Below are 26,298 nucleotides of genomic sequence, written 5' to 3' on the forward strand. Positions count from 1 at the left end.
GTAAAGCCATCGATGTGATTAATTGGCATTGGGCCAATATGGAACCCATTGTCAATCCTATTTATGGCCTGTTTTTCAACCCATTTACTACTCATATGGGCCCCACATATAAACTCTGGACAGGTAGTGGGGGGTAAATGATTTCTGTGGCTCTTTTGGGAAAATAAAGTCTGTCTGGAGCATATCTGAGGCTCATAATGAAGGTAACATATTAAAACTAAATTAGGCCTAAATGAGCATTCATTCATATGTTTTACCGCAAGGTAGCTACTCTACAGTGGGCTATTCATGATTATTTGGTAGTTTAACTCTGTAGCATTGGCGGTGAAAGCAAATGAATGATTTGGCGCATGATTAAATTCTTTTTTTCCCTCCAAAACTTTTCCTTGTTTGGATTAGTAATCAAGAGCTACAACTGGAGAATTTAAATATCACTTTAGGCATTCAACAAAGAGTAATAAAAAATTAAAATATTAAATAAAATAACCATTATCATTTCCATTTTGTCAAGGCCAGTGGAGAGGGGTTCTAGAGCTGCAGTTTGCCTACCCCTGCTCAAGAGGGTATGGAAGTCCTGAGAGGCGAGGTCAATGTTTTTTTTTATCTGAGGGTAATGTTGACCAAAACCTAAGTTTATCTCCTACGTAGGAACAAACAGAAGCTAAACGTAGCTATTATCTTGTAGGAGATATTATCTCCTAAACAAAGCTTTTGGCCAACACTGCCCACGATGGGGTTTTTTCACCTTGCCTTTTGTGTAAGGGGGGAGCTTTCTGGATTTAAAAGAAATAATCCAGATGAATTCATCAGGGTTACCTTAGCGTGTTCTTAAAAGAGAGCCTGTATTACAAACTTTAGATGTGGAGTAATAAAGCATTTAGGCTGTATGCTATTGAGTTGCATGCTGGGAAATGTAGGATCCAGCGTTTTCTTGCTTTTAATTGATAGGACAGTTATTTAGTGTGAAAGGGGGCGAGAGAGAGGGGATGACCTAGAGCAAAGGACCATGGGTACCTGCGGCCACTGTGGCAAGGACAAAGCCTTTGTACATGGGGTGCCTGCTTTATCAGACGAGCCATCGGGCACCCCAGATCTAGTGTTTTATGAGCTTGACCCATAGTAGAGACTAAAAATCAGGATATCACTCCCTCTTCTGCTTCTGCTGTTCTGGGTCTACCCCGGGGCCTCCTACCAGTGGAACATGCCCATAACACCTCTAACAGGAGGCACCCAAGAGGCATCCTAATCAGATGCCCGAACCACCTCAACTGACCACATTGGACGTGAAGGAGCAGAGGCTCTACTCCGAGCTCCCTTGGGATGTCTATGCTCCTTACCCTATCTCTAGAGCTGAGTACAGCCCGTTGGCCTGTTGGGCTGGAGTGGTTATCATTGTCACCTCACAGCAAAAGGGTTCCTGGTTTGAACCCGGGGTGGGGGAGCCCTTCTGTGAGGAGTATGCATGCTCTCCTTGTGTCTCCAGGTACTCTAGTTTCCTCCCACAGTCCAAAGACATGCAAGCTAAATTGGCTGTAGGTGTGAATGTGGGTGTGAATGGTTGTCTGTCTCTATGTGTCAGCCCTGTGATAGACTGGCAACCTAGGGTGTACCCTGCCTCTGGGCCAGTGTCAGCTGGGATAGGATCCAGCACTCCTGCAACCCCTACCAGGATAAGCAGTTATGGAGAATGAATGAATGAATGAATGAATGAATGGCCCAATACTTGTGTTGCATGTGGCAACTGTTTAATAAAGTAAAGTATTCCCCTAGGAAATTTTCAGCCATAAAAGGCAGATATTAAAGTATAATAAAGACTTCATCTTGTGTGAAGTCTTTCACAGTGCTGAATGATGCTTATTGTTTGCATGAAATTCTTCAGAAACGCTAATATTTACTGACTCCAGTGCAAACAGAACACACTCTGTGAAAAATAGCTTAGTGATTTAAATCAGTCTTAGTGATTTCTCAAGTGAGTCTCAAGTGTGATTTTCAAGGTTCTAAAAATGAACCCGTAGCAGGACAGTAAATTTAAAAGCCCAATAAAAAGGTTTTGGTGAATCAGGCGTTCTTTCACATTGAAGACATTATTATGATGAATGTCCGTAAAAATGACACATGTTCCGTCTTCGTTCATTACCTTCTGGGGCCTAGCTGGAAAAACTGGGTCCAAGGTAAGGCCTGAATCACTATGAGCACAAACCACAAACCGACAGATGACACAAGGACCTCCAGGCAGGCATGAGTAGCCTTGGAAAACCTTCCCCCCCTCTCATTAGCAGTGGAACAGCCTCACGGGGATGACCTCACCAGATCTCAGCTCTGTAAACCACTCTAGGAGGTAAAGGCTCTGTGGGCCGAGGAGGTCCCACGCCCTGTCAGCGTCTCAGGCCAGAATCGTTTCAGTCTGCTGTTGAGTCAAGATGGACTTATAGTAATAGTGACAAAGATTGTACGTGACCAAACGACATGAATCTGTGCTCGTTTCATCCCGCAGGAGATCCATTACAAAGCAGATAAAGCAAAGATGAGATATGAGAGAAGCACATTAGGATTGTCAAACGTTAATATTTCAAACAGAAGAACTTATTGACCCTCGTGATGTATTACAGTTTTGAGGCTCTCTCTGTTTTTCCACATCAGGCCACATTTTGTAATATAAATACAGAGTCAGCTTAAATGGAATTTAACTGTGGTTTGACTTTTTGTTGAAATTAAACAACTGTTGTGCTGTCAGAGTGTGTACCAGACACACAGGCATTCCTCACAACATCTTTCACAGAATGAGACGCTTGTTTGATAAAAGATTGTTGTGTCTGCCTCCATCGTATGATATCATACATCTGATCATCATCTGAGAAAAGAGCTACGCGTCTCTGCGTGTTGCTCAAACACAAAACCTTTTTGTTTGTCTACCTGTATTTTCTAATAGCAAAACAAAAACTGGGATGCGTAGGTCTTTGCCCAGAATGATGGATGATAAATTGTTTAGAGTGCTGCGTTGCTCTCGTCTCCTGTTTATCTCAGCCAGGCCACAGAGCTGCTAAACAAGCTGTCATCTAAAAGGCCTTGAAGTCCTGTGTGTACTGTACACCAACAGCTGTCCTGCGCCGATAACCAAATGGCTTGTGTCCGAAACATCCTTTGCATGTTTGCTTCTTGCCCGTTGGGTTGTTTGCCGACTGTTAAAAAAGAGATTTAACCCATCTGTGGGAGGTCAAAGCAGCACGAGGACCGTCACTGAGGTTACCAGGCAAGAAACCATTTTCATGATCTGACCTTTACAGTGTGGCTTTTGATCTAGCTGTGATATCAGACTCTGGTGCTGTAAACTGTGCTGCAATATGAGAGTCTAAAAGTGCATTTAAAGAGCAACTTGCAGGGTAGAGCCCCCCAATGAATCAGTGAATGAGTTTTTTTTTTTGTTTTTTTTTTAAAGAAATATGGCTAAATATGATGTTAAAAAAGAGCCTTTTTAGAAGCATTGCTCAGAATGGGTACTTTTTTTCTTTGTAATTCTGCCTGAATGTTTTGTAAAACAAAAACATCCTGCATTACTTTTTCAAATGGCCATTTTCAGGGAATATTAAGTATAAATCTAGCAAAAACATTAATCTGCAAGTTGCTCTTTAAAATACATCAGAGGGAATAAAAGACAGAGACGTGAAATCTAAAGTTATCTGAGGGATTATCTTGAATTGTTTTAAATATTTAGCACTAATAGACAGCTGAAACATTAATGGATAGAGCTGTTAGATTAGTCGATTAATCAGTTAGACAATTAGTTGACTTTTTTTAGAAATTGATTTTTTTTCAAGCAAATTTGATTTTTCAAGCAAAAGTGCCAAACATTTGCTGGTTTCAGCTTCTTAAATATGAGAATCTGCTGCTTTTCTTTGTCATTAATGATGGCATATGAAGAGTGCTTGGATTTTGTACTGTTGGTTCGACAAAAGAAGCAATGTGAAGATGTCACTTCTGGCTCTGGAAAATTGTGATAAGCATTTTTCACAATTTTTGGACACTTTAAAGACTAAACAATTAAACACTTGACCCTTTTCTTGCGCTGCTGTCTAACGCCTTTCACAAGTATTTAAACCTTTGAACCTTGCGCAAATTGGTGCAATTTCCTAAATAAACATGGGAATAAAGGCAATGAGCAACAATTATTTTAAAGGGAAACAAGAAAAAAAGCTAGTGCAAAATTATATTTATGAAATTAATTATTATTATTACATTTTGAAATTCTTAAGCACTTTTTCAAGTCATTTCTGTATTTGTTTGTCTTTTTTTTAAAACTAATATTCTTGTTTTTAATTTTCTCTTTCTACTAATTTTTTGCCAGTTTTTTGGGTCATGCTCATTGCCTTCTTCCCATGTTTTTTTTTTTTTTGTTTGTTTTTTTTTACAGAAATCAAGCCCATTTGTTCAGGCTTCTAAGGGTTAATCAAGAAAATATTGCCGTCCTATTAATGGGTCAACAAAGAGCTAAGCTGAAGAGACATAAACGCTGTCAAATTATGATAAATAGCTCAAATATGACACCCATATTTGATTGTTGTAGATCTCATTCACAACCACGGATGTTAATATGACGCTATGTAACAGTCTCCACTCTTCTGAGAAGACTTCCCTCAAGATTTTAGAGCTGGGCTCGCTCCCATTCTTCCACAAGAGCATTAGTGAGGTTGGGTGCTGACGTTGGGTGATAAGGCCTGGCTCTTTCAAACTTTATTGTTCCAGCTCTTCCCAGAGGTGCTGGATGAGATCAGAAATTTGTCTTCCGCTCCAAATGTGGCAGACCATTGCTCTATGGATTGCTTTGTGCACAGGGGCACTGTGACGCTGAAAAAGGAAGTGCCTTTTACAAACTATCACCACACAATATCATCTTAAACAGTGGTTAGCAGCCTTTATCTTTAAAGGCAAACTATGCCCATTCTCAGGGTTCATACATGTTGTTCCTATGGTCTAAGCCAGTCCAAAAATATTAGTGAACATGAACTCTCTCTCAAATCCAAAAACTAGAGTGCTAGAACTCAAATTTGTGATTTCATAGGGTACAAAGGCTGGAGCTGCTCCATAGACAATGAATGGTAAAAGATGTTCTAGATGACACTAGGAGCACTCAGGGGAATGTTCTGAGTATATGGGAACATTGTCTGCATCAGAACTGAGAACACTACAACAGAATAAAGCTTATTTGGGTGTAAAGAAGAAAAATAACACATTCTGTCATTCAGTCTCACATTCATTGTCTATGGAGCAGCTCCAGACTTTAGGCTTTATACTTGATAACATCACAAGCTTGAGACTTCCCTCTCTGGTTTCTGTCTTTTAGAGAGCAGCTTGTGTCCACAAACACCAATTGAATTTTCATAGGCCATGGAAATGTCATATTGGGATTCTGAATTTAGCTGGTGTTCCCTTTAAAGAGACCTGTTTTCTATCATTATGTAAACTGACAACCCCTAAGTGACAATATTTTATGGCTAGTTCATGTTGTATTCACTGCATGACAATAACAGAATGGATCAACTGATAAATTGTACAAATAACCCAAATAGTGATCACAGTAACTGTAGGAAGTTTGTGTAAATTGAGCTTTTTGGGTGTATTTTTTGTGGATTATTTCCTGTTAATACTCCATAAGAGAGGAATTTTCCTATATTTTTTGAAACTTTTTATATGAGTCTCTGTCTGTGTCATGTTTTATTATTATATTTTCAATAATCATACATACTTGAGGCTTCTATTTTGCAAATCCAGTGTTTTTTTTCTCCCTGATGCTTGGCCATTGTGCTGTTAGCTCTCTGGCTTTTTAAACTGTATACTTCTTCATGTAGGATTAAGCTGTTTAGCAGAGAGATAGAGAGATAGCTTGTGTTTAGGTCGTCAGTGTGCCCTTATCCTCTGAGACTGAGATAAAAAGTGTATATCTTGAAAATCAACCTCATATTAAAAAAACTATTTTATTGGTATTCTTTACAGAAATGAAATGCTGACATATAGGACAGCTGTATATTTGGGAACCAATAGTCTAAAACAGTAGCACCGAAATGGTCCAACTTCCTTAGTCATTAGCTCGAGGTCCCACAGTTTGATACATTCTGAGTTGTACTTGCATTTTGCCATGTTGTCTCTGTCAAGTAGCTGTCTGTTAGTCACTCACCCTACAGCAGAAAACAGCACTTCAAAGTAAAAGCTCTGTGCAGGAAATTCACTGTACTTCAAAATAAAGTGTGTTTTTTTTTACAAACTTGACATGTTTGCGAATCCCTTGCAGTCCATTCAGAATGGGCCCGCGACCCACTTTTGGACCGTGACCCACCAGTTGGGAACCAGTGGTCTAGCATGTATCATTAAGATTTCCCTTAACCGGAACTAAGGGGCCTGACCAGAAGCATGAAAAACAGCCCAAGGCCATAAAGTGCAGTATGTGGAAAGAGGAGACATGTAATGCATCTTCCAGCTACAATAGTTGTGTTATTTTTAGAGGGCACTACTCCATATAAAATATATATGAAAAAAACATACATTCTGAGCAGGTAAAACTATATCTTATTCAGTTAATGTTACAAGAGACCATAAAATAATCCAGTAAATCTGCATGAATTTCAACGGTTGCTGCCCTTTTCCATGTGGTGTCATGACACTGAATTTCCAGCAGGAGGCACAATAGGGTAAACTGTGCCTCCTTCAGTTGAGTTGAGTGTACATGCTCTGTAACAGTGTATTAAAGGAGGCTCCATTTGGCATTTAGAAAGAAAACCATGGGACTTCACTGGATTTGAAGCCTTTGATGCAGAGTACGAGGAGACATTCCTCTGCTCGGTGGATTTGATGCAGCAGTACAATGTGGGGAATTATTTCAGAGAGACGACATCACTGTGTTCAGTGATTTATGTCTGTTTAAGTATCACTCATTTAAAAAAAAAAAAAAAAACGGACCACAGATGAAAAAGCCAGCAGAGCTTTGCTTCATCTCTGATCTTCCCGGTGACTAATTTTGATCTGTATTGAGCTTGACCACAGCTAGGCGAACAGGATTGGGCCTCATCGCACAGCAGCAGCATATCAGTGTAGTAAATGGGTCTGAGATGCATCAGCGACTGCAGCCAGCCCGCCCCATCTCCACAAGGCCCCGGAAAATGGACTCGTCTGATTATTGGACTGGAAAATAAATGTACAGTCTCCATCAGCCTCAGACAGGAAAACTTCCCCCCACAGATGTAGCCACAGTGCAGCTGATGCACACTTCATCCTGAGGAACACAGTCTCATGCGGTGCCACATTTAGTCTGGGTGCTATGATGTTGTATTGTTCAGTGCTGTTCTGTTATCATCATCTGTTCTGTTTTTATCTCAGTTGCACTAGGACAAATTACAGAGTGTGTATTTGCACACGGGAGAGAAGAGTCACACTGCAGCTATTCGGCTATTTAAACCCATCCCTATGATACCTGTGTGCTGTGATTGGCTAGTACTTGTCACAATCACGCGTTGAGATTAGAAACAGTTATGATTAGGGCAAATAGGTCATAGTCAGGGCAAACAGTAGCCAATTTCGGATATTCTCTGAGATTAAAGTGGAAAAATAATGCATGAAAACTCACATATGTATTGCAGGTGACATAGTATAAAGGGTGACTCAGAGTTAGTGGTGGATGAGTGGGTCAAGCACAGAACTTTCACACAGGAGACAGAGGTTTGAGTCAACATCGGCTTATTATTTTTAGACTTTGTTGACTAATCATTTTCAGTTTTAGGATGTGTAACACTGCTGAATACACACTGTACACAAACTTAAGCAGAATAGCTGAATAGACCTTTCGTGTTCATGTCAAATTTTGTTTACACCCAGGTGTGAATAAAATTGTTTGCCACAGACACCTGGGTGCAAACATCATCTGCTGACAAATTAATACCAACCTGATTGTTGTAGCCCTTAAACGCTGAACTTGAACTGACCCTGCTTGCTGTCTGCAGATTCAGTATCAACACAAAACCAGAGCCAAATCCAACACAGAGCAGCTGTATATTACGAACTAATCTGAACCAACCAGACTTCATTAGCAGATAATCTGACATATTTTTGTACCAACTTCAAACATACGTGGTGATGAATGGGAGATGATGGATTAACACTCACCATGTGATTTACATTAAAATAACATATATGATACTGTGAGCCAAAACAGTATCGGATTTTCCACCTGGGGGTGAGTACTGTGTGCTGGTGGGATCCACACTGCACACCCCGACGACCACACGCAGACATGATACAGGGATGATTCATACTCCCTGGGGTGCTGCTGTAATGGTCCATTATTCACGTGGCTGAGGATGCTGGTGAAGGCGGGTTTGGTGTTTTGGGGGGGTTGGCCTTCCTGATCCAGTTTTTCGCTGACCCTTGTTGGGGAATGAGAGCTACATATTGACCCCAGATGTGTTTGAGCTGCTGACTGTGGGAGTCTGTGTGTGTGCTGTACGTCTGGGTAACAGTAACACATGGCAGGTTCTGATCCTTCGGCCATTTTGAAACATCTGCTGATTAGAAATTCACTCAGTTTGAAAAGCGATCAGCATATGGCTTTATCCGAGTGTGTGTGTCTTCAAAGGCAAGAAAATACAGCATCCCTCCTTGCAGAGCAATGGCCCATGAAGGGCTGACCCCAAGTGGCGGCTTCACTAAACTGTAATTGCAGCAGTGCCTGCAGAGAACCGAAGCACAGAGAGGCCAAAACTCAGTTTTTGTGCATATGGGTTTAAGTGAGTCAGAAAACGTGAGCCTTCAACAGTTAGGGAAGCACTCAGCGACTATAGAAAGGTCCAACTCGGGCAGGAAAAGGAAATTGAATGCAGACTGCTGGAGGCACAGATCCAGGATCAGATGACTACAGCGAACCCTTTGTGCATTACAGAATATGTTCGTCGATAGTTTCCATGAGCGAGGCTGTAAAGAATTACAATATTTAGAAAACTACAAGTGCTCACTTTTATACTGTACATGCCAGGCTTTGAACAGACCCACTCTCGAGCATGGCCAAAGCTTTATTATGGTTACCATGGAAACGACATTGCCAGAGAAGCAAACTAAGCCAAGGGCTTATCTACAATATACAGTAATGTAGGCAAAGATAGCAGAGGAATGCATTCAGTGCTTGTGAGGGGTAAAATATGTCAGTTTTGTCTGTAATGAGTAATTGTATGCTTTCAGTGTGAAGGTACTGAATTCAGAATAACAGTTTCTTCTTTTTGGGTCAGTCATACATTATATATACCATATCAGATTTCTGGAAAAATGCTGAAATGGAATTATTTTCCACAACCAGTGCTACTGTAAATCCTTGACGCAAATGGAAATACAAACAATAGCTTTATACAGCAGACAGACAGCTCTCCCCCACAACGCCAATTACAAGCCAATCTAATTAAGTGGTTAGCATGCTGTCTTCACACCAGTCTCTCTGTCTGTCTATCTGTCTGTGTCACACTGTCATTTTCTACGTCTGTGTTTCTCTCCTTCTTTCCCTCCATCTCACACACAAACCAATGCACACACACACACACACATGCACGCACATCCTCCACACATACATCCGTTCAGCAGCTATCACACTGACACACAAGGCAGCCCATCAGTGGGTCAGTGGAAGACGGTTGCCATGGCAGCACATCCCGAGCCATGTTGCCGCATGATCAGAGGTGTGATGCTGCTGAACCAGCCTCCTTTCTCTCTCTCTCTCTCTCTCTCTCTCTGTGCTCCGCATTGCTGCCTGCACGCTGCTGTATGGAAACACAAAATGGTTCAGTCCAGATCCCCAGATGTCCACACGCTGGCCCCCCAAACCCTCTGTCACCTTGTAGAGTACAGGACAAGCTATTTTGTCTCCCCTGCACCGTGTCTTTTTTCCACAGTATGTATTGCATATGCGGCAGCCATGATGAAACTGTGACTTGCTCCGTGTCATGTGTGAGGCCATGAGCGGCACATGGTGCTGTCAGGAAATCTAATCAATTTAAGAGATGAAAAACATGTCTTATCTTATAAACACATCTGTACTGTGAAAGAGATTTGTGTCTTTATGTCCCTGTATCATATTCATACTATAATCTATATTAAGATAAGAGGATTAGACATCATATAACGAGTAGAGGCGATATGTAATGTATATGTCAAATTCCTGCACAGGGTTGCACCAGCTATGTGTAAGGTGTCTCCTCAGTTACTCAGCTACTAAAATTGGTTGCACCACGACTACTTGCGACATAACCCCAGCATGTCCGAAGTCTGGCCCGGGAACCAATTTCAAATAAAAGATCACTTAGCATTTTTCCCTTTACCTTGGTAAGTAGCAGAAATGGCCTCAACAAAAACGTGTCAAGTTGACAGTGAGGGCTGCTGTTTTCAGGAGCTGTGGAAATTTGAATACTAATTCACTGTAAGATGAAACAGTCTCATCTGTGCAGGATTTTGTGTTTAATAACCGATATAGTGTGAGAAGCAGCTAGTCTCCAGGTATTTACACACTATATAATCTGGCCCCTTGCCCTGAAGTTATAACTATGGCTTAAATCAACAACCATAGATAGAGCTCCATCGTCATGGTCACAGTGGGCATTAGCTTTCTGGCTGGCATGAGCAACCTGACATTGTAGCACATCATAGTAAGCTAGATCGATACTGAAATATTATATCAATGACTTTAGGTCTCTACTGGGCTGCTGTTATCTACACTTCCTTTGGGCAGTTCATCAGACATTTTCTATTTTTCAGAGTTCAGAATCGATATTTTCTTTGACAATAGATCAAAATACTATGTAATGTGGAAGGGGCCACTCACAGAGAACTATCAACCAACTCTGCACTCCACCCTCACCTCTACAGAGCGAGAGATGAACAGACGGGCAGACGGAGAATGTTCGGACTAGCTCTACTGTGTTCACCAGCTAGTCCGGCTGTCTGGCTCTTTAGCTGCTAAATGCTGCATTTAGCAGCTAAAGAGCCAGACAGAAACCAAAACAGAGCTGTAATGACATTAAACATTCGACTGGTATTTGTCAGATGGCCAGACTCCAAATGAGTGCTAATGTTGCTCTGGATGAGTGACCAGGCAACTATTTGCTAACACAGTGGTTCCTAATTGGTCTAGCCTCAGGGTCGGGATTTCTCTTTAGTCATTAGTTCAAGGTCCACATAGTTTAAAACATTTAGCATTATACCTGTGTTTGGCCATGTTGTTAAGCTAGTTTGCTGTCTCTGTCAAGTAGCTGTTCATTGGTTACTCACTTTACAGCAGGAAACGGCACTTCAGAATAAAAGCTATGTGCGGGAAATTCACTGTACTAAAAAATAAAGTCTGTTTTTCACAAACTTGACATGTTTGCAAGTTACTTGTGGTCCATTCAGAATGGACCCACAACAAACTTTTGGACCGCAACCGACCAGTGGAAAACCACTGTGCTAACATATGTGCCATATCAACTTTATGAAGTGATAATATGTTTCCAGCTTGTTGTACTGCCCCCAAATGGTCAAAAAATCAACTGATGCAGGTTTAACTGAAGATGTAGCAGCACATGTAACAGCAGCAGTAGGTCTAAAGCCTGATTATGATAGGTCGCCCCACACTTTTGATAAGGGTTGCTGCACAGAAATGACATATTTTTGACAGATAAAAGTGTTGCTCAACATTTTTCTTTCATGTTGTACACCCAGTGATTTATGTTACATCGTGGACACCATGACAAAATTACTATTATTATCAGTAGATTTAAACCATAGACTGCATAAAGATGGACGAAGGGTCTCAACTTACCCCCACTGTACAAAAATGAAGCCAAAATATCCCGGATATGGCCGATGCCATCTTGAGCTAGTGACATCATTTGAAGCCAGAGTCTGCCCAGCAGTAATGTCCTTTAATATCAAGTTCCAAGCCATAAAGCCCTCCGACCAATCCCGAGCAGCGCCACTGATTGCTAGCATACCAATTGCTACACACAGCTATCAATCATGACCTCAATCCCCCTTTTTTTAACAGCAAATTACTTGTTATGACCATCCATCAATCCATTTTCGTAACCTCTTATTCTCCTGAGGGTCGCGGGGGGGGGGGCGACATTGGGCGAGAGGCAGGGTACCCCCTGGACAGGTCACCACACTATCACAGGGCTGACACATAGAGACGGACAACCATTCACACTCACATTCACACCTACGGACAATTTAGAGTCACCAGTTAACCTGCATGTCTTTGGACTGTGGGAGGAAGCTGGAGTACCCAGAGAAAACTCACACTGACACGAGAGAACATGCAGACTCCACACAGAAGGGCTCCCCCTTAGGATCGAACCAGGAACCCTCTTGCTGTGAGGCGACAGTGCTAACCACTACACCACCGTGCCGCCCCTTTGTTATAACCAACTTATTAGAAAAAAAAGAACACTCAAACAACACAAGTGTTATAAGAACTACCTAAAATAACAGAACTTCCTTGGTTCAATGGATACACTGACTACCTCCTTTTCTTTCGCTCCTGTTGTCTTTTCAGTCGAGGTAAGTTTAAAATCTCTTCCTCTTCAATTCACTCACTGATTTTGTCAAATTCCTTCAAAAGCAAAAGGAAACAAAGCAGCACAAATACAGATACAAAACAATCAGCTCCCAGAAGGATATATATCAAATCGCGATGACATAATGTAACTAAACACGCCAGCTGAAGGATAGCATCTTCTTGCCATAGGATGACTGAAACCTTTTGCCAAAGCATAACTTGAAAAAGCTGCACGGCTCTTTAATTTCTGATGACCAACACCCATTAAAAGTGTCAAGCGTTCTACCATAAACCAGGCGTTTACCGTGATTCGCACCGAAACCATGAAAGAAGGAGTCAACAGCTTTATAAATGCAGAGATTTAGAAGTAGATTAAAAACATAATACAGTATTAGCTAAACCTACCTGCCAATTGCAATTCAAGTTTCATGAAAATCTGACACATGATGGATTATTATGTTCAATTATTACAGGTTCAGTATCACAAGATCACAAGTCTCAGTATTCTAGTGTTTCAGGTTTGAAGAGAGGCTGATGAAAGAATGTTGTGGAACAAAAACTGGCCCCAAAAGTGAGTTCAGCTTCTTATGAGGCATTGCAGTCATCAATAGCTCTTTATTGCAGCTAAGTGCCTCTCGCTGCTTCTCTCCCCACTCAGCCAGAGAGGCTGGAGCAAAACCAAATGCTGAAAGATTCTTGCCTCTTTTTTTACGAGATCTTCCAATTTAAAGGTTTTCAAATGTTAATCTGCCGAGATAATACGTAAATCTGTCGGATACAATAGTCATATTGAGGCAGATGGGCCTCCTGTGAAACTCGCATGTTCTGTTACAAACATTAGGCTTTGCATTCATCCCGTCAACTAAATGACATTATGGAAAAAACAAGTCATTTCCTCAGTGAACATCTGTATTAGACATGAAAAACTAACCTGTGCTTACATACACTACAGCCGAGTGCCTGTAAAACATCAACAATAATTGACCGAACACCGCTGAAATGACACTGAATGCTGAGCAGCAGTCATAATTCATATACCAGATATGGAAAATAACAACCATACACCAGGAATATAATGTGATTACTGCTCGACTCATAAAACCAGCGCTTTAAATATGGCTTGCAATGGGATGAAATCATACGTGTGATGGTAAAGCTCTGCCAGCATGGTGTGAAGAATGTAACCACAGTAAGCAGTTATGATTCTTGACGTGGTCAGACGTGGTCAGGGCTAAATAAGAGGCCACCTCAACAAGACTCATGAGACATAAAACAGTCAGTCAGCAAAGAAGTGGTGCTCAGTCTCATTAAAAATAGTGAAATGAGCAAAAACTTGGAAATGATTTACAATTCTTATATTACCCTCCACATAACAGCAATAATTATGGCAATTACTGTACATAATGCAGTTTAATACATCTGTCCATAAGGTAACAAATACTTCCTCTATTAAACTTTTCTTGTGTTGTTAACAGAGTGGTGGAGAGGCAGTGCTTTCTACTGTTGTTGTACTGGTTTGTGTTTTATTGTCTATCAATGAGGTGGACCCGTAATTAGAAACACTTTTCAATATAAAACAATCCCCACAGAGAAAACTCAAAATCTGCCAGCTCAAGTAGTCCTTCCAAAATCTCCAGCCTGCATTAATCCATATTTTTTCATTGACACTGAATCAAGTTACCTCATTCTTTACGGCCTGCAGGAGCCGTTTTAATCGATGCAACTTCCAGCAGCAGCCAGCTGCTTTCAGAGAACAGGCTCTAAATCAGTAAACCTCCATCTGCCTTGCAGAGGTGTGGACTTGAGGCACATACTTAGACTAAGTCAGACTCAAGGCACAACTCAGATGACTCTCGACTTGACATGACAAAATCAAAAAAGACTCAACTTCGACTTTAACTCAGGTGACTCATGACTTCACTTGGACTTTAGCCTTTTGACTCGATGAGCCAAAACATTAAAATGATGTTATTTAAAAAGTGTGCCACAAATCAATTCATTTACTAAATCAACATCGACATCATTCATTCCCAGCAGGTCGATACTTTGGACAGCATCCAATCAAGTTGCAAGAGAAAACCATCAAGAACGAATATTATCTTACCGAGCGCCAGTTGGAAGAAATGATACCAAACATTATTTCATTCACATACAGAAACTATGTGGCGGTCAACAAAAACCCAAATTGCAGTATGTAAAATGTGCAGGTCAAAAATTACACGGACGCAACAACTTCCTAATTTGTTCAAATTGTGAGCTGCCCAAAGAACAGTAAGTTGAGGCTAATATTGACATAGTTAGCAAGCTGATGTTTAGCTAACACTAGCTTAACAGCTAGGTAACTTTTTCACAAACTTGTTTTAACGAATAAATGCAAATTTTAGAAGGTATTTATGATTTTAGCAAATTTAATATATCAATGTTGTTAAAGTATCATTACATTTAGTGGAGAGCACATTATGAATTGTTTGGGACTTCAAAGTTTAAGACTTGGGACTTGTCAGTCTTGACTTGGCATTTAAATGCAAAGACTTGGGACTTGGAAAACAATGACTTTGTCCCACCTCTGCTACCATGCACCAAACTGCGGACAAAGTAAGTAACTAGTTGCTGAAGAAAGTTGAACATCTATCAAGCTAAAGGCCCAAACAGTTTTCTCAAGAGTAAAAATTGTGAAGACCCTTATGAGCAAAAAATTGAACGTATGATCAGACAGTGCCAATGAATATTCATGGTGTGGTTGTGTCTGCTGAATGTGAAAGAGGGCAACTTTAGCTTGTAGCTTTATGAGCTAGATATATCACAGTAATTGTGTATTTGTAGGATCATTTTGTTGTTTTACTGCCCCCTAGTGGCTACAATGGATTAATGTTGTTCCATGTCTGCTGGAAGTGTGAATGAGCAAATATTTACTTTGGCTCTGTTATAGTGGCATGGTATGTTGAAATCTCCCCTGCCGGCCAGTCAACACAGATGACTTTTCTATCTACCTTTGCCCTTTCCTACTTTTCTATCCATCTGACCCTTAGGCTCCAACTCGGACCCCCAGGCAGCACTATTACTCCCACTCATAGTCTCGAGTATATGCATCAGGGATCGTAACATCTAGTTCTAAAACGAACTGCTAATATGTTACCAATAATGCTTTATAAGGCCATTATATTTTATGTTAGGCTCATCTGCAATCTCCAGGCCTGAAAAATGGAGGCAGCGTCGAAGTGACAAAAAAAAACTGCAGTTCCTCAAATGGCCACTTGAGGCTGGCTCCAAGAGTGAGTCAATCACTATAGACCCCCATGTTAAAATGCCCAACTTTACAGCAAAAATAAACATGTTTACAGCCTGGTATGAAAATGATTTTGGTCTCTGATGCTAATTTGAACATTCATGACAACCGTGCAGGGCGTGAATTCTTATTTAACCCACCGATTTACATTTTATTAAGGCCTAAAGTTGTGCATAAATAAGGGTGTGGCCACTTTGAGTGACAGGCTTTCTGCTAGAAGTCAACTCCTGCTCTTCGCCAGATCTACTTCTTGCTCCTCCTCAGCTCCACCCTCTTGTCAAAATCACCCCTGCCTCCAAAAATCCAAGATGGCGACAGCTAAAATACCAAACTGGGCGCGTCAAAACTGGAGTCCACAAAACAATGGGTGAAATCACAGTGGCTATGTCATTTATTAGTATACAGTCTATGGTCAGCATTTGTATGCGTTTGTCAGCTTGTTTCTGAGTTATTCTGCCCTCTAGTGGCCATAAAGTGGTAGCTTTAAATATGGTTTAAGTCATTGTCAGTCTGTGTGCTACATTGTGGGATGGCATACAGAAATACATGCAATTATAACAACTGGTTACAGATGAATTGTCCCAGTTTTCTAGGAACAAACAGTAAGGCTACATTAATGATTTATAAAACAGGCGTCTTAAATACTTTTTCTTTTAACAGGGATAAACCAGATCACCAGTTAGCTGTGTGTTGCTGTAGAGAAGCGACTGTTCCTCTCTGATGGAAAGGCGGAGCTCTCGAGGAGATTGGGATGTATGTGGCATCACATTATTGATGAGGCAGACACACAGCTGCAGTGATTACTGTCAGTGTGTACACATTTAGCCTCAGATAGCTGGTGCTGTCTGCTGCGGGTTAATCAATATCCATTAGACAAAGAGCAATGTGCTGTAGCTCCATACGTTGAAAAACAAGCAGCATTCTGTCCTATTATTTCACCAGTGGATATTTTCCAGATTGTTTTAAGCGTTACACATTAGTCTTATACATAATATAACATAAAGCACTATAGATTAAAAACTATTATTGATTGGAAAGAAGCCTCACTACCATTCGGATACAGTTAATTAATTTTAGGGCTAATTTCAGATTAATGAAATGTATGAGTGTGTAAAACTGGGGCTCCAGTGAGAGAGAGCAGAAATCGCACCCCTCCATACAGCCGATTACCAGCTGGTTTCCATGGTGACGCAGGAGGAGCCTGATCTATTTCTAAGAGCTGGGAGCTAATGGTTCTCAATGAGCTGAGCTGTGAGTATGTGACAGGGGATGTACAGTAGAAATGCAAATGTGACACAGAATTTGCGAGAGGATACTGTAAGGAGAAAATTAGAGCATGTGCTGCTGCGACCGCTTCAAAAACCGGATTAACTTGTTATCTACATCAAAGGTTGTTGGTATATTTATGAGGCAGGATTAGTTCTTGATACAGAGTACATCAGCATTCCAGTAGTCCTGCCCGAAAATCAAGGATACTTTCCAGTGAGACTAACGCAGACCAGTAAAGCATACAAATTAGAGGAGTCTCCACAGTGGTGAATCTTCCAAATATAAACATGCAACCTACTCAAGGTCGGAGAGAAAATAGCACCCTGTACTTCCATATCTTTGGCAGCCACAATAGCCTATAATTATTCTTGTGACATTTCCATGTATGTATCCAAACACACCCATAATCCTCTCAGTGGAAATGGTAATAATCTGTGGGGGCCTGGTTGCACCCACGAGGATGTCTCTGCGTCACCTTGAAAGCACGTTTAGGGACTGCTGACACCGGTGGCCTAACGCTGAGCATGATGAGGCATTTTTTAGAAACATGGTTACATAAAATGATTAGCATCTTTGGTGCCTGCGGTGTCGCAAAGCAGAGGCGAGTCCCCACGCTCACCTCTCACAGACATTTGAACCGCTGCAGCAGAGCTGATGCAGCGCGGGGACAGAATACAGGGCAGATTTAAATGGATTTCGAGTGCACGGATGTTACTGTGAGAAATGGACCCATATGACATAATCCCTGCTTAATCCGAACCTTATCAGGGTTCTGCTGTCTGATCTTTTTCACCTCCCTACAAACAAAACATTAAAGCTTTACACATGCAGCTAGTCGTCCATTTTTATTCAACACAACACTTCTTTATTAACATTCTTAGTCACAGTCGTACGCCTCTCTGATTTACCTCAGCTCCACCTCAGCTCCAAATTTTACAGAAGTTAAACTGACCCATTTCCATTTCACACTTTTCCTTCCTTGCTCTAATTTCTACTCATCTAAATGTGTCTCATCTCTTTTCTTGTCCCTTCCCACTGCACTCTGTAGTACGAACGTGACCTGGCTAGCAGGGTCCTGCGAGCGCTCCAGGGGCTGAGCTTAAATCCCACTGCATGTGCAACAGCGATAAAGCTGCTAAACCACACTGGAGAACTGTCCTGGATTCTTTCTCCTCCTCTCTCTGACTCTCACTGTCAGCTGTCAACTCAGGAGAGGGAATTAGGTAAAGACACAGAGGGGATGTGAAGGAAGGGAAGCAAGGGTGAAGGTGAAGAAGGCGAGAGTGGAGGAGAAGGTGGTGAAGAAGGAGGAAGAAGAAAAGGAGAAAAAGGAGGTCAATGACAAGAGAAGCGTGAAGAAGACTAAGGAAAGGACAGAGAAGAATAAGTAAAAGAACAAGAAGAGTAAGGGAATGAAGAACATGATGAAGAGCAAGGTGAAGAATAACAAAAAAGAAGAAGAGTGTGAAGAAGATGAAGAGAAAGGCAAAAAAAAAAAAAATCAGAAAAAGAACAAGAAGTCCGCAAAGAGGAAGGCAAAGACATAGAGGACAAAGATAAAGAAGGTGAAGAAGGCAAAGATAAGGGAGAAGAGAATAAAAAAGAAAAAAGAATAAGATAAAGAATGAGAAGAGCATGAAGCGGACAAAAAAGGGAAGGTGATGAAGAAGAGGGTGAAAAAAGAAGGTGAAGAAGGCAAAGTAGAAAGAGTAAAAGCAACAAGAACAAGAAGAGTGTGAAGAAGATGAACAGGAAGGTGGGGAAAAATAAGACAAAGTACAAGGAGAAGAGCATGAAGAAGAGGAAGAGGAAGGCGAATAAGTGGGTGAAGAAAAAGCAACAACAAGAAGAGCATGAAGACGACGAGGAAGAGGAGGTCAAAGAAGCAGAAGAAGAATAAGAATGTGAAGAAAATGAAATAGAGGTTGGTGAAGAATAACAGCAAAAAGAATATGGGGTGAAGAAAGGGCAGGTTAAGACAGAAAAGTAGAAGAAAAAGCAATAACAAGAAGACTGTGAAGAAGACAAGAAAGAGGAAGACAAAACAAGAAGAAGAATAGCATGAAGAAGGGGTTGGCGAAGAATAACAGCAGAAAGAACAACATAAAGAGCATGAAGAAGAGGAGGACAAAGTAAAAAAGGGTGGAGAAAAAGGTCAAGAAGGAGAAAAAGAAAGAGTGTGAAGAAGAGTAAGGTGAGGAAGAACAAGAAGATAAAGAACAGGAAGGTGAGGAAGAATAAGAAAAAGAAAACGAAGAAGAGCGTCAAGAAGACGAAGAGGAAGGTGAGGAAGAAGTGGGTGATAAATAGGTGAAGAGTAGAAGAAGAAAAAGGAACAAGAAGAGCAAGAAGAAGATGAAGACCAGGAAGGTGAGTAAGAATAAGAAAAAAGTGTGAAGACAAAGAAGAGGGTGAGGAAAGAAAGTGAAGAAGAAAAAGTAGAGGAAGAAAAAGCAACGAGAAGGGCACGAAGAAGATGAGGAAGAGGAAGGCGAAGAAATAGAAGAAGAAAAAGAACAAGAAGAATAGTGTGAAGAAAATGAAGAAGAGGTTGGTGAAGGATAATAACTAAGAGAACAACATGAGGAGCATGAAGAGGAGAAGGACAATATAAGAGGGTGAAGAAGAGGAAGGTGAAGAAGGAAAAGTAGAGGAAGACAGAGCAACAACAAGAAGAGCATGAAAAAGACGAGCAAGAGGAAGGCAAAGAACAAGAAGAAGAGTGTGAGGAAGACTAAGAGCAAGATGAGGAAGAAGTGGGTAAAGAAAAGGAATGTGACGAGGAAAAAGGGGAAGAGGAAGCAAAAGCAACAACAAGAAGAGCACAAAGAAGATGAGGAAGAGAAAGGGGAGGAAGTAGAAGAAGAAGAAGAAAAAGAACAAGAATAGTGTGAAGAAAATGAAGAAGAGGTTGGTGAAGGATAATAACCAAAAGAACAACATTAAGAGCGTGATGAGGAAAAGGACGAAATAAGAGGGTGAAGAAGGAAAAGCAGAAGAAAAAAGAGCAACAACAAGAAGGGCATGAAGAAGACGAAGAAGAGGAAGGCAAAGAAAAAGAAAAAAATGAACAAAAAGAAGATGAAGAAAAGGAAGGTGAGGAAAAGTAAGACAAAGAACAAGAAGACGAGTGTGAAGAAGACGAAGAGCAAGATGAAGAAGAAGTGGGTAAAGAAAAAGTAGAAAAGGACGCAAAAGCAACAAGAGCGTGAAGAAGACGAGGAAGAGGAACATGAAGAAGAAAAAGAACAAGAAGAAGAATAGCAACAAGAACATGAAGAATATGAAGAGGAGGACGAAATAAAAGAGGGTGAAGAAAAAGAAACTGAAGAAGGCAAAGATGGAGAAGAAGAGCAACAAGAAGACCAGAAAGAGGAAGGCGAAGAACAAGATGAACAGCGTGAAGAAAATGGAGAAGAGGGTGGTGAAGAAGAATAACCAAAAGAACACAAAGACCATAACGAAGAGGACAAAGTAAAAGAAGGTGAAGAAAAAAGTCAAGAAGGAGAAGGAGTAGAAGAAAGAGCTAGACGAAGAGCACGTAGAAGAGGAAGACGAAGAAGAACAAATGAGAACCTGTCATATCCAGCATTCCTGTTAGGAACACAAAGTGTCGTCTGATCTGAACTATCTGTTGCGTCTGTACCTGTTGTTTTCTCCACAGGATTCAGGAGCGGCACAGTTTCTACCAGTCGGGGCTGAGAGAGCATTTACTGTGTAACAGAGAAGACACCTGATGAGTTTTCAAATTCTCCTCTCAGTCAGAGGAGGCTTTCAGAAGTTTTTCACTGTCAGCAAAAACAGCCTCTGGCAGTGTCACAGGCACTTTGAGAAATCCTTAAAAAAGAGGAGTATCAGCTGAGTGCTGATGAAGGTGCTTTGATACACCTGCCAAGTGCCAAACATCCAACACAAAGCAGAAAGCCAAGATCTCAGCACCAAAACTTTCCTTCATGAAAGTTTCTTGCACCACAGTCGAATGTTAAAATGCACATATTAAACCTGAAATGCATCATGGGATAATGACCAGCACTTATCAGCTTAGTGCGTACTTAGTGAGTTAATGTTACGTGACAGCAACTTCTCTCTGACCTTTTTAAAGTCACAAGGTGGAGGCCAAAAGGACAAAGCAGCATGCAGCCACTGATTGGCTCACGTAGTCATGGTAACAACCCATGCTCATCCTCAGATATCTTACCCATTAGCGAGGTTGTCGTCATCATCATCTGGCAGGCTCTTTCCTTGAAGGTCACTGTCGCTCAGGTAACCAGACTTGAGGTCGGCGTCATCCAACCCTTCGATGAGCTCGATGCGAGACGTGCTGCTGAGGCGGCTGGAGCAGCGAGCTGGCATCGTGTGGGCCGTGTACTGGGAGGCGCTCTTGCTACCCTGGTACCCTCCACCGGTGGAGGACGGGGCATCGCCCGCTTGGAGGCGAGGGCTAGACTGGCCGTGGCGCCAGGAGAGAGGCGATGAGCGGTTGGACAGGCTGGATATGCTGCGAGCGTTGGTCTCGTCACTGTCGTAGCCCACGTTACTGCTGTCCACACAGCTAGACAGACACAAGGGGGGGAGGGGAGGTCAGTGTGTGTTACATTGACATACTTGAGGCACTAGCTGACATTCATGTCCAGACTGACACACGAAATCAGTTAATCAACAAAAGGATGAGACCAGAGCTCCCAGTGAAAATCCTTCTCTCTCTGTCAGAAGTCCTTCAGAGGAACCGACAGTGGCATTGAGTTGCTGGTGACCCAGATACAGCAGTTGTGTCGTATCGTCTTCAGGGAGTAAAGCCAGAAATGTGGCCTCTCAAAACCCAAAGACAAAGAAACGGGTGACCTGATATCTCTGGGGTAATGCAGCGAGCAGCATCTCTTCAAACAATACATTCACATACACCAGGGACTGTGCTTTGCATGACCACACCCAAAACATGGTTTCTACAACTGAAGAAAGGAAAGTGAGATTAAAGACTTTTTCAGACTTTTGATGCCAATCAGAATAAAATTGAAGCAATGACGAATGACTGGGGGGGCAGAGAAAATTTTGCCCAAATGTTTATTGTACCCTACCCTTGTGTTGTTCCAGGGAGAAAATCTGGATGATCTACTTGAATTTTTTTGGCTTTAAACACTTTCTAGGCATGGCAAAGATAAGGGTTGAACAGAACTGGGAAATATGTGGTGTTTTCTTTGGTGATTTTGTGCTCTGCATGTGGGATTTAAATGAATGAATGCCATTATTGTCTTGGCATGTTCACATACAACAAAATTTGCCAGCTCCCATAAAAGAAAAACTGTTCCATTCTCTCAACACACACTCACGTACCCATACATTAAAATTGAATAAGGCTAAAATATGATAAATAAGGTGCTGTAAAAAGGACAAGATAAAGTGCATATGCAGTCCTTGTATATCTGTCCATGGGTAGATTTGGGGGGAGAGAGTTCAGATTGTGTATTGCTGCAGGGTAAAAACTGTTTCTCAGTCTGGCGGTGCTGCATTTCAGGGCCCTGTAGCATCTTCCAGAGGGCAGCAGGGTGAACAGGTGGTGAAAGGGGTTACTTTCACCACTTTCTCTGCCTTGATGTTCGATTTATTTATTCATTTATTTGCATTAACTACACCAAGCTTCATATGCATTGCTTTGTACCTGTTTCAGGCACACTACAAAATCTAAATAGCCTCCTCTGCCCTGTTCATCACGACCAGAATTAAAATGTAATGCTGTGTCTCAAATCACGTACTTCTGTACTTACACTTAATATTTTGGGAGGTATGGAAAAATGCAGTGAACTATGAGTACCCAGATGGTGCACTCAAAATGCTCAAGAAGTTGAGTGTAGAACTATGGACACTTCTCGCCCTCAATGGTCGCCATCTTGGCTATGTAGGGGAAGGGAAGGGACCGCTTTTCAAACTGGAAATGGCGGCAGAGGACTGTGCGACCATGAACGCCGCTGCATTGTACAAATCCATGTGTTTTTTGCACTAAGCACCACTATACTGTTCTCGGGTATAAGCCAGCAGGGTTAATTTTGCAGTCTGTAATGATTTGGTAATGTGAATGCTAATGCTAGTTTGCTATCTAGCTAACAGCAACAATACAATACAGTCGATGGATATTTTGGTGGGCGAAAATTTGCGGGCAAATGGTGGCGGTAATGCTCCACTGGCCGGTTATTAGGCATTAAAAGAAGAAGAAGAGGTTGAAATTTGCTGTCATCTTTTACGGTACGTGCACAACGGCCGTGTTTGGTTTGAGACAACACTACCCTGTCGAAATTTGCGCACTACGCCAATAAGTACATGGTGCACATAGTATACCACATGGAAGTGTACTAATGGATGTATGTGATTTGAGACACACACAGTTGTTCTTGGTTCTGCTATCCTGATCTGCGTGACATTAATGCAAGAACCATTTAGTAAATTATTATAAAAACAGATGTTGGGGTACCCAGTAGCTCAGTAGGCAGAGTGGGCGCCCCATCTATAAAGGCAGTGTCCTCGCCACAGTGGCTGCAGGTTTGATTCCAGCCCGTGGCCCTTTACTTCATGTTGTCCCCCCTCTCTATCCCACTTTTGCACTTCAAAACTATCCTGTCATTAAAGGCAAAAAGCCCCCAAGATAACCTTAAAAGAAATAGATGTTACCAATTATTTAGAGTTTGAACAATGCTACATCAGAAAAAGAAATTCATAAAATCCCTCTTGCCATGTCTTTGTATTTTAAGACTTTTGAAAGATTAATTTAAGACATTTTAACACTAATTAAGGTCTTACTTTTAGATTAATTAATTCAACGTTCTTTAAGACTTTATAAGAATCTGCAGGAACCCTACAAAAGATGCTGTCCTAACTACAGTACATCTCTTTCTATTATTCTGATAGAGCATATCAAAGTTTTCCTATTCAACAGTTGTAAGTGGGTCAGGGTTAGAAACATCCTCCAAATAGCCGTGAGCGTCTTCTGTGTCTGCCCATTACATAACTTCATGTACCAACTCACCCAAATAAATATTGCAATGGCTACAACCATGAGAGTATTTTTATCCATTGTTGATGGATAATTCATCAGTGTGGAGGATAACTGCTGCCACTTCAGTGCAGAAACTCACAGAGAGAGAAATTTTTATTTTTGTCAATGAGTGCTTGTTTAAAGAGGTCGAAACTCCAACAACACTTGAAGTATACAGAACAACTCACTGAGTGCTGGTTTAAAAGACATCTGAATGATTTAGGGTATCTATATACTGCTGAGAATTACAAGACGTTTTCTCAAGCAGCCATCGACAAGGTCTGATCAAGGTCAAGTACTCAAGAGCAAGGTTTCACAGACGGGATAATGGAGCTGAATGAGGGATGACAGAATATATTGAGCCTCGTTCACTATTATGTGCATAGAAATGTTCTTTGTGCACAAAATAAATGCAGATTCATGACACGTGCGCAACAGCTGATTTTGTTTCTTACTGTCTTGTGTATGTTAGTAAATCAAAATCATTCTAAACTGACAATAAAGCAACGTCCCCATTTCTCTTTATAAGGAAATATGTTTGCCAGAGAGGAGTGTCGTGGAGAAAGCGCAGAAATTGGCTCTATGCACATAAAAAATGGAAACAGCTGACAAGCCTTTCGTCACTCTCTTCAAAAATGTTATGTTGCTCTCTGTAGATGCGCTCTCTCGTAAATAGATCAGGCTATAATATCTTCCAGTATACCACTTTAGCATTTGCTCGATGGTCAATAAGAATCTTTTATGTGCTTTTTACATATGTGACGTTTTATGGCACTAGAGATCGGTGAGAGTAGCTGATCATTACAGGCCAAATCTAAAAACACAAAGAAGAACAAAACTGTTACATTTCAAAATGGACGTTCTCATATACTTGTTTGTACGCTAGGACCGGGACGCATACTGTTTGCGAATGAGGCCCATTGTTACTGATAACATTTAGTCAGTCATTGATATCTAGCGTATTTAATATCACTCAGTGTCACTCAGGCTGAAATAGCTTGACGTCCATTTGATAGCAGCATAAGGAGTTTAATCAAATAAATGGCTTTATAATGTAGTAGCTGATCAAACTTCTCCATTAAAACAGTCAAAAATGTATGTTGTGTCATCGAGGCTTTGCAGTGTGAATTACCTGGACTTTTGAGGCCGATACAAATACTGATATTTGAGAGTCAAAATATCTTAGGAAATAACATTCTTTGAATTTTAGAATTTTCGATAAGGTCCCTTAAGTTTGGATATATTTGGTTATGGGGAACAAGGTATGTACTCAGCAGGAAATTTTACAATAATGGTGACCTCAAACTTGTCTTTGGCATTTCTGTATTATGAAGTCTTGATAGTTATTGGTCAACAAATTGGCAGATACTAAAATATCTGTGAAAACAAAATCTGCTCTGATATGCATTTACAGTGAAACTTTATAGCTGCTTTAATTCATTTCTGGCCTCTAGGTGGCAAAAACATCAAAACAGATTTTATGTTCACTAGCTTATAAAGTTGTTGTTAATGTGTCCAACAGTGTAATTACACATTCAGCTGACAGAGAGCAACAATATTATTTATTCTAAGGCATGTTTCTCGCCACCTAATCAATTTACCCTCCATTTAGTATTTAGCTGGCCTTGTAGCTACGACTTTGGTTTGCAAGAAGTATCCAGGTCTTTCAGCCTGTTTATACCTGGTATTAATATGCGTCTTGCGTGATCTGATTCTAAGTGGACAGCACTAAAAACAAGTGTACACCATTCACCACCAACCATTCATGCTCACATTCACACCTACAGGCAATTTAGAGTCACCAATTAATTGTGGGAGGAAGCCGGAGTACCCCACACTGACACGGGGAGAACATGCAAAGTCCACACCCCAAGGTTTTGAACCCTCCATCCTGGGTTTGTGGTTCGAACAACTATACTAACCACTGCTGCACCGTGCCACCTATTTTCTGGTTTGTATACGCTAATGCGTCCTGATGTGTCCCCGACAAGCACTTCACAGGAAAATACATCATGAGTGCAGGATGTAGTGGTTGTTAAGGTGACTACTAGTGCTCTACTGCTCTGTAACTTGCCCATTTTACAATGAGTTGGACAAAGTGTTGGGTGATCGTCCATCATCTTAGAGACATGTTGATTTCTGCAGACAGTGATATCTCCAGCT

The 26,298-nt window shown here is 41.2% G+C and overlaps 1 protein-coding gene across 8 annotated transcripts in view; it reads right to left on the reverse strand.

Annotated features, from left to right (window-relative positions):
• nav1b (neuron navigator 1b) overlaps window positions 1-26,298 on the reverse strand; it is a 155,416-nt gene that overhangs the window by 39,304 nt on the left and 89,814 nt on the right. For all 8 annotated transcript variants that reach the window (XM_049591141.1, XM_049591112.1, XM_049591121.1 and 5 more), the window contains one exon: window positions 21,310-21,663. In XM_049591141.1, coding sequence (XP_049447098.1) covers window positions 21,310-21,663 — 354 coding nt within the window. The remainder of the gene's footprint in view (window positions 1-21,309; window positions 21,664-26,298) is intronic.

Source organism: Epinephelus fuscoguttatus, linkage group LG1, assembly GCF_011397635.1.
Source record: "Epinephelus fuscoguttatus linkage group LG1, E.fuscoguttatus.final_Chr_v1".
Classification (NCBI taxonomy): domain Eukaryota; kingdom Metazoa; phylum Chordata; class Actinopteri; order Perciformes; family Serranidae; genus Epinephelus; species Epinephelus fuscoguttatus.